This window comes from Hippoglossus stenolepis, chromosome 3, assembly GCF_022539355.2.
Source record: "Hippoglossus stenolepis isolate QCI-W04-F060 chromosome 3, HSTE1.2, whole genome shotgun sequence".
Classification (NCBI taxonomy): Eukaryota; Metazoa; Chordata; class Actinopteri; order Pleuronectiformes; family Pleuronectidae; genus Hippoglossus; species Hippoglossus stenolepis.
The window spans coordinates 10,657,576-10,666,973 of NC_061485.1; the positions used below are offsets into that span (position 1 = coordinate 10,657,576).

General features: G+C 42.7%; 1 protein-coding gene across 2 annotated transcripts; it reads right to left on the reverse strand.

The window, feature by feature from the left end:
* Window positions 1-80: 80 nt before the first annotated feature.
* ddit3 (DNA-damage-inducible transcript 3) lies at window positions 81-4,428 on the reverse strand. Of its 2 annotated transcripts, XM_035150883.1 has the most exons (4): window positions 4,262-4,427; window positions 2,775-2,836; window positions 2,057-2,265; window positions 81-1,854 (listed from the first exon to the last, which is right to left on the reverse strand). In XM_035150883.1, exons 3-4 carry the CDS (start codon window positions 2,210-2,212, stop codon window positions 1,072-1,074), a joined length of 939 nt encoding a protein of 312 aa, XP_035006774.1. In that variant the 5' UTR covers window positions 2,213-2,265; window positions 2,775-2,836; window positions 4,262-4,427; the 3' UTR covers window positions 81-1,071. The 2 variants fall into 2 exon arrangements, with proteins under 2 accessions (XP_035006774.1, XP_035006784.1); XM_035150893.2 differs by lacking the exon at window positions 2,775-2,836 and having other exon boundaries at window positions 4,262-4,428.
* Window positions 4,429-9,398: the final 4,970 nt, after the last annotated feature.

Consider the following 9,398-nt stretch of genomic DNA (forward strand, 5'->3'; position numbering starts at 1 on the left):
TCAATTACAGCTAGTTTACATCATTTTCCCCAAAGACACAGTTTAATCACAAGACAAATAATTTTACATGACACAAAAAATTTCATATTCTTTTTTTTATTGCAAAATTGGGATTACAATGATGGATAAAATAAAAGGTACAGTATTCGATGCCATCGGTGATAAAAGCCATGCATATTATTTTACAACTAACAGTTAATGTGAGTGCAACGAGAAAATAACCGTGGATATGTTGGCATATTACAGTACAAGCCATTACAGTACAATTGTGTATATATATTACAGCATTGTATAAAAATAGTAACTCAAGGTAGAAGGATGTAATAATTCTCCCACAAAATTCCCATATTGATAGAAAAGGTCGGTTTAGAAAGTATAGCTGGGTCCTACTTGCTTTATCTAAATACACAGTTGCACGTACAAACAAGCCATGGGTTATAAAAGTAAGAAAGGGTGTAAATTCTCTTTCCACAAAAATATTTCTCTCACACTGCTCTGGGCACTTTCAAACTTTTCCTGAGCTCCTAAAACTCTCCACAAATTGGGGCAAATAATCTCTACTAGCCAGATTGCAGCCCTTAAAGTAGGAGTTACAATTTATTGCAAAATGGTGGGAACAGATGACAATGAAATGCGCTCTCTGAATTTAAGTTCCTTTTCTGTCCAACGTACAAATCATCAAAAGCTCATAACCGTTATTTCTACCATCCTGAGTGATGAAATCCTTCAACATGACAAACATTCGTCCGAACCACTGTATGATTGGAGCTGTCTGTTCTTCCTCTTCCGTTAAACGTGCTGTGTCTTTATTTGCCGCAATGCTGCTGCAGCTATTTCTCTCTGTGCCTTCTCTTGTCTTGACTTTCATCACTTTCCTCCTCCTTGACATCTTTAGCCCTCCGTTTTTCAAAAAACCCTCTCTTATAAATTATATCTTTGGTTTTCCATCCTACTCCTGTCTAAAAGAGGCATTTCGTGACCACCGTCTTACACCTTTTCCCACCACTGTGATTCCAAATCTGCAGGCCCTGTCATCTTTCATTCCTGTCTTCCATCCTGTCTTTTTCATCCTCATTTCCTGGTGTTGACTAGTCTCTCTATCAGGGCTCTACGTGTCCTCTGTACCTCCTCGCCCAGCCTGTCAATCTCCGCTTTCAAGCGCTCATTCTGCTCCGTGAGCTCCGTCACCTTCCTTTCGTTCTCGTGCTCTCTTTCTTTGCGACTCTTCTTGCCAGAGGAGTAAGATGAGGATGTGCGCTGTGTGGAGGAGGCGAAAGAGGACAAGGCACCGTTGGCCCTCTCGCTGGTGGTCCTCTTGCGTTTTCCCAGGCGGGAGGACGGGTAGGCGGAAGGAGAAGACTCAGGTGAGGAGGGAGAAGAGCCATTTTGAGATGGCGACTGTGAGGCTGAGGAGGAGCAGGACGGGGAATCGGGGACACAGGGCAGTTCCTCCTCACTGGCTGAGGGAGATGCAGGATGGACATTATTAGCCTGGTGGTGTTGATGTTGGTGGTAATAATAGCCACTGCTGATCACCACGCCGCTCGTATCCACCATTCCCACTCCTCCTTCACTCAGCAACTCAAAGAACTCTGGAGGCAGCAGGTCACCGCCGCCTCCTCCTCCTGCCGAGCTATCTCCACTTCTCCCGCTCTCAGCCTCGCCCCGCCGCTCCTCTGCAACAGCTGGACTCATGCAGGAGGAGGAAGAGGAGGAGGATGAGGTGTGATGCAGAGGCTGGGTGTTGTGGATCTCCTCTGTTGCCCTCTGGACACCTTCGCTCCACGTCTGGCTTCCGTCCGTCAGCCATGTCAGAGAACAACTCTCCAGAACATCCAGGAACTCCGGCTCTTTCTGTAAAACACAAAGCGGAAAAGTCAACACCCGATAAAAACTTGTCCAATATTGAAGTACAAGTGAATTTCACATCACCTCATATGTGAAAATACATTTTTTGCAAAATGTCAAAAACTAAAATCCTAATGAAAATACAATGGACCTAGACACTCACACTCATTGAGGGTGTGAAAGCCATTTTCCTCTTCAAGCTACTGACCTCGGTGCATGTGGGGGCACGTGCCAGTTTTGCCCCTCCCGTGTCGGAGCCCAGAATATCCTGCAGGTCCTCATACCACGCCTCCAACTCTGCACCACACAACGGCCCCACGCCAGGGGGGTACGGCGGGGGCAGGTGAAGCCATTCGGCAGTCATCTCGCCAATCAGTCGCAACGCACAGATACTCGGCCACACGGTTCACACTGGACCTGGAGGGGTGGGGCGGGCGAGGGGGGCGACCGGCACACACAGGATGGTTGGGAAAAACAAAGATGAAGGGAAGAGGGCAGAGCAAACTCCTGTTAGTCGACTGACGCCTCATAACTCCGCCTCCATTCAGTATAAATCGTCACTGTGCGGCGAAGAGTTGAGTTGTGGTTCGCAGGCACCAGGGATGAAGGAGGTGTGCGTATCGTTACTGAGATTGTAGCAAGAAGCAGTTATCTTTAGAATTGTTTACTCCGTGATAAAACAAACCAGGCCAAACTACAGAACATAGTTTAATCCACTTGACTGATGGAATAACAGTGACACTGAGTGAGTGAATGGCTGTACTGCATTTAAACTGTTGATAGGATGAGGAATTCTAAATTTCGAATGAAAAATGCCGATAACTCAACTTCCAGGACGGTTAATGTTGAAATGAATGAACCAATTAAATGTCATGAATAACAAACATGCAGCATTCACAATGTCAAATAATAGAAGACAGGTTTACCTTTGGAAAGTCTCTGTTAATCAAGTATGCCAATATGTTGGAGATAGCTTGTCCCAACTATTCTGAAAGGGGGGAAAAAAAGGATTTGATAAATTAGCCATAATAATTTAAATAAAAATTGAAACCTGAATTTTGCTGAGATTTCAAAATAAAAATGATGATTTGCACAAATACAGAGCAGGCTCGATTTTAAAAGAAAAAGGCAACTCAAATTAAACAAATAGCTGCTTCGGGGAGCAACAGAAAATTAAATAATTAAAGACCAATTAAATGTCAATAATTGTTATATCGATCCAATAAGGAGATGCTGTCACTTCATTCTTGTAAACAAAGACCGAAATGATCTCCACTGCGCCCCCTGCTTTCCTCGGTCCTCAATACACGTTGGGATCGATAAACAAGTGGTTAAAAAAAAATAAAGGATGAATAAATCCTGACAATGATGAATGAAATGATGTCTGACAGTCCAACCTGCTCATTCTGTTCATGGTTTGAATCCATTTAACACACATTACATTCATGGAGAACAATTATAATTTATTATATCATAATTATTCTGGACAAAGCTTGAGGCGAACATTGTAAATCAAAGTCAGGGTTTCAGCTTCACATCTGTTATGTTGGGAGAAAGTCAAACTACATTTTTACACGGATGTATCACTGTGTTTATAAAGAAGTAAAAAATAATCAAATTCTCTTTAACTTGCTGTTAAATGTTAAAATTCCACAAACTAAGCGAGCAGACAGACGCTTGAATTAAATTGTGCCAATTGAAGTGTACAGATTTTTTTTATTTCCTCTGGTAATTGTGTGATATTTAGAAGATTTGTTTTATTCTTTAAAACGAGGCGACATGTCCAGTCAAAGCCAAGACAGTTACGTCATGGAAATGTGAGTCCAGCTGGAGGAAGACTGGGCGAAACAAAAGGAAACGACACAGTCAAAAATAATAACGGGTTTAATAGAGAAGGGAAAACTAAATCATATTATTTTAGAAATCTTTTAATTTAGCGTTGGACATTTATGAATCTGAACCGGCGTGAACGGAGGAATTTAAAAAAGCCGTCCAGCTTCAGCCCCGACAACAACTGTCAGTGTCATTCACACGAGAAGAGTCAAAGCTTTGATGACATTTTAATTCAATGACACCGGGAGATTTAACAACTGCAGCTCGAAGCTTTTAAAAGCTAAAATATTAACTTGGGGAGTTTAACAAAGAAATAAAACTTGGAAAGCTCGAGTCCGTACGAGCTGAACAACTTCGCAGACAACACGCAAAAAACCACTCCGGTGGGAATATTTGAGTTAACTGTGAATCTAAAAATGTCAATGAGATATTTGAATGAATAAAAACACGCTCGTCCCTTGTTTCTCCTCCGGTTCACCGCGTTTGTTTGTTTGTTCACTTCCCAAGATGCGAGCTCGTAAATCCGAGAACCGCCCGAGACAACCCCCGGCCACAAAGTGCACGAAACAAAGCCACTCACCCTTTTTCGTTTATTCGCTCGCCTTCTCGACTGTCTCGAACTCGAATGTGGGTAGTTTAGTAAAAAATGTCGATAGCTCATGTTAACCATTGTTCAGTCTTTACGGCTGAATGTGATTCTTCGGAAACTCCCGGCGGTGTTTATAAGGAGGGAGCGGCCAACCGAACTATGCGCGGAGAGGGGGGGCGGGACGGAGTCGACACAACCGAACCGCGCTGCGACGCGACAAGCGCCGTCGCGGGCGTCCAATCGGCAGCGCGGAGCCGAGATGTTCTCCTTGGCGACATCCAATAGGCTGCGCGGAACCGGGGGGGAGGGAGGCGGGCGCTGGCGACGCGGCGTCGACCCGCCGCTCGTCTCCTCTCCGGTATAGTTTGTTCGAGCAGCAGCTGTGATGCAGTCATGAGGCGGCCAGGACGAATTTGGGGCGTATGGGAGTCACATGAAAGGAATGATGCAACGCTTGGCAACCGGTTTCTAGCCGGGGATAACTCCAGCGGAATCAGAGCATGTTTTATTAAACAGCGTTGGCTCCAGCAGAAATCTAAAAATATACATATATGCACGGACGCATCGCTCATGTCGAAGAATTGTTTGTTTCCGGAGCACAAAGGCTGATGCGATTTACTCGCCAATATAAAATGTATATACATATATAAATAAATAATTGTACACATGTTCATTTATTTGTGAATATGATGGTTTTTTTTATTTTATTTTATTAAATGTGTTGTTTTCTCCGGAGTCTGAATTACAGGCTGCACCTGACTCCACACACCTCCTGTATCCCACATGACCACAAGGGGGGGGACATCAATAACAACAATCATGATGATAAATACAATAAGAGTAATATTCAATATAATAATGATAACAATGGCCGTATCAAAGTGTCACTGGTCCAGCACCATGTTGTGTTCCTGTAGGTCAGATTATCTTTTATGTATTTCCGGTGTTATTTTGTAAAAAAAATGCCACACACTTACGGCACGCGCATCACAGCGGTGTCGCATTCTCTCAGTCACTTCGGAGCGCGCGCTCTGTGGCATCTCCGCGAGACGCGTGAAGAGAGGCGCGCGCGGGCCGGTGGAGCGCGCGTGCGTGTGTGTCTCGGATGGGTGGGATCCAACAACACACTGCCCCCCCTCCCCACCTTTACTCGCATCCCTTTCTTCTTCGTGTCCGGTTTTTATTGTGAATGATGAAATTCAGCACATTTCTTCATTAGTTCGCCATAAAAACTCGCAGGTGAATTTTTATTGTTTTCATTTCGTCACTTCAGGTTTATTTGTCTCTTTTCTCTGCAGCACCAGCTCATAGCACGAGGTGGAGCCTCCCAAAAACAACACGGACACATCACAGCAAAACAATCCTTTCTACGGTATTTAAGAATAGATGGCAGCTGATAAATAGAGCTACACTATATATATACATATATATATTATTAGCCTATATATTTAATTGAAATGTCCGTTTTAAAATGGCAATATTTAAATAATTCTACTTTTTAATCCCCACAGTCTCACATTTGCTGATACACACAGTTTATAACAAACTCTACTGTTAAAATTAACTAACTATTTAGAAGCTTGTTATTTACATGAAGCTTTGTGACACTTTAAATCAATAAATATATTTGCTAATGTTTTATTCCTTAGTGCCTTTTAGTAAGCCCTTGCTCGTGTGTGTGTGTGTGTGTGTGTGTGTGTGTGTGTGTGTGTGTGTGTGTGTGTGTGTGTGTGTGTGTGTGTGTGTGTGTGTACACTTGGGAGCCGGTGATGTGAAGCTCTTTGTGTTACATTTTGTTTATGTGAAAAGTGCTGTATAAACAAAGTCTGCCTGATTGAGTGAAAGTCATTATCACTATAAACTAACCAATGTTTACTGACACATATTAAAGACAGTTCCTTATTGAAATGTAACTCAGAATCTGAACTTGGATAATATCACATTCACTTATACAAACTGCCTGTTAAAGGTTATATTGCCATGAATTCACTATTTCAGCACAATCGCACTGTTATAACAGTTTAATGACACAATATAACTGATACAAGTCAAAGTAAACTCACATTAAAGATCATACACACATGATAAAGGTCGTTACTAAACAATATAAAGTGATGTAACATGAGATTAAAAGCACTCGGGTTCAGCAAGGTCAAAGTCTCACAGTCTCATACATGGAAGGAGACATGTTCTCCTGTGATAGTTATTGTTTTTATTGATAGTTATTATTATTGTTGTTATTGTTTTGGATCATGAAGAAGGTAAACAAAAGCCCTCGATGTTGTTGTTGTTGTTTTGGTTGTTGGTAGCGACCGCGACAACAACAACAACATCAACAAAATAAAAGCACGTTTCATTGATTTTTCTGCGACTCCAGACACTTTTTGTGTCCTGATCCCCAACACGCGCACACTGACTGTTTTCCATGCAACGCGCACGGCTCAACATGCGCATGCAGCCCCATAGCAACAGCGCCAAGCAGCGAATAGAAAGCTCAAGTACTGTCTCTAGGACCCGGGTTAAAGCGCTGCAGGAAGCACCGCACACACGTCACCACTTGAGTGGCTGTTGCTGAGTAGTTCAGCGCACTTTCTCTCTCTCTCTCTCCCTCACACACACACACACACACACACACACACACACACACACACACACACACACACTCCATCCCTCCCTCTCCACCCCTGCCGTCTGTTTATTTTGTCAGTGCCATAGTCTGTGTTGTATTCATTATAAAACACTGTTTACAACCACACACCCAGGCTGTCTCTTGTTCTGGCTTTTGTCATGATGATGATGATGATGATGATGATGGGCCATGTTTTCTAACTGTTGTTACCTTATAATAAAACATATTAAGAAACAACTTGTTATAAATCACACACATGTATGTATAGTTTATTCTATCACCTTTTGTCTGATTGATTTTTTTACTTGTCGACTGAGTGGAGGTCAGAGTGTAAACAAACATCACGTGGATGAATGGTTGTACTTAGAGATATAAGTTGAAGTGGTGTGGCTGTTTTTGTTGCTCTGAGCCTAATCGCACTAAATGCCCTTTAATAACTACACAACTGTGTCACATGTTACATCATGTTTTTATACCACACCAGCCACACAAAGCAGGAAACAGCACTAAGCGTACTGGACTACAGACAGAGACATATAATGCAAAACAGTTAAAACAACACCATTTTACAATGATAATGAGAAAATGTATTTCATTCCAAAAATGTGAGCTGAGGAATTTGTTTTTCTTTGTCGCGCTGCCATGCTGATTTTACACAAATGCTGTTGTGTGCAATTTAACTAATAACCAGCAGAGAAAAGAAAGAAAAGCTCAGCAGTGCAGCTTGTTGTTTGTCTTCAGTTACTGTTACACCCTGATATCAAATCCCCTCTTTTGTTTTCTTCTGTTTCGCAGACATAAAGAGTCTGGGAAATTTCCAGCCAGCCCACCACCACCACACTCCTGCCTCTCTGTCCTGTGCCCTTGGTCAAGGCTCCACACCCAGTTCCACACACACACACACACACACACACACACACACACACACCCCCGCTGTCGGAAATCTTCCCCTTTCTGAGAGGGGACCAACTGATACAGCTGTTAACATGGTGATACAGTAAATCCTGTTTTTCTCTCTCTCTCTCTCTCTCTCTCTCTCTCTCTCTCTCTCTCTCTCTCTCTCCTTCCTCACCGTGTGTTCCAGCTCTTTTCCCTCCGTCTCTAACAAAGACCTCCTCACCTTATCAGACATTACACGAAAATTACATAAATATGACATATTCTTTATGTTATGTAAGTGAGATCTGGAGAAAATAATTCCAGAACACTCTTAAATTAGGTTTACGGTGGAACGTAACTTCAAAATTCAAAGTGCTGGGAGATTTTAAGGCATATAAATAGGTCTTTTTTTCCACTAATTAAAAACAACAGTACTTTGTCTTAATCTTTATGTCCATGCTGTTACCACATTCCTCTCTTCTGCCTTCGCCCATCTTAGCTGAGGCCGATATCGCTGTTCTCTATTGTCTGCTGATGCACATTAATCAACTGGTTTTCCCCATCCATCATTTACTTTACAGCAAAATATCCCACAATTTACACAAGTCAAGTTCATTTATTCCTAATTTTTTTGAGTTATCAAGCTTTACATCCTCAACTCGTCCAATCCTGGTTCGGCGGCTAAACGCCACATCCACTTGTTGAGATTTCTGCGTTCCCGGAGCTCTTGGACGACGTTGCAGACAAATCTCGTTACGTATGTTAAACCCATGCAGAGCGTCACCTATCTTCACCCTATACCATCTCCCTCTTCCCATCCTGTCATTCGCTGCCAGCCTCATTCTGCCCCACAACGGTATCCACCCAGTTTTCCTCCGCTCACCTCCACCCACTTCTTCTGTCCCCCTCGCTCTCTCTCTCTCTCTCTTTCTCTCTCTCTCTCTTTCTCTGCTTCACCACAGGCTCCTCACCTGTCCACACTCGTTCAGGAAGATCTGACAAACTGATACAGGGGCCACTGTGCCGTTTTTCTTTCTCTTCTCTGAAGCTTGTTGCTGATTTCTGATGTCAGGTGTTTATGCTCTGCGTCTAGGTTTCCTTGCCTCTTGCAGCATTTGTTTTGTTAGAACTGTTACTACTGTTTATTTTACAATTTGAAACTGTTTTCCCCAAGTTATTTTTCTGATTCGGGTTACATATTCTCAAAAACCTACCCACTACGGTATGGACGTGAATAAGCACACGCTACTATCATCATATACTCCCAGTGCCCTCAAATGTAATTGTAAACAACAGTACTTTGTCTTTGTCTTTATGTCCATGCTGTTACTACATCTCTTTTGCCTTTGCCCATCTTAGCTGAGGCTGATATTGCTGTTCTCTATTGTCTGCTGATGCACGTTAATCAACTCGTTTGCATTTTATTTCCTCAAGAAGTTTCCCCCGTCCATCATTTACTTTACAGCAACATATCCAGCATTTTACACAAATCCGTCTCCTGTAAAACTTAAGAAAAAAGGCATTCGGCGACAATACAAGCTCCAGTGAGGGAGTGGAAGAGGACATTAAAGTTTAAAGCCTGTCTGAACAGGTGAGTTTACTGGCAGCGAGGCAAACACA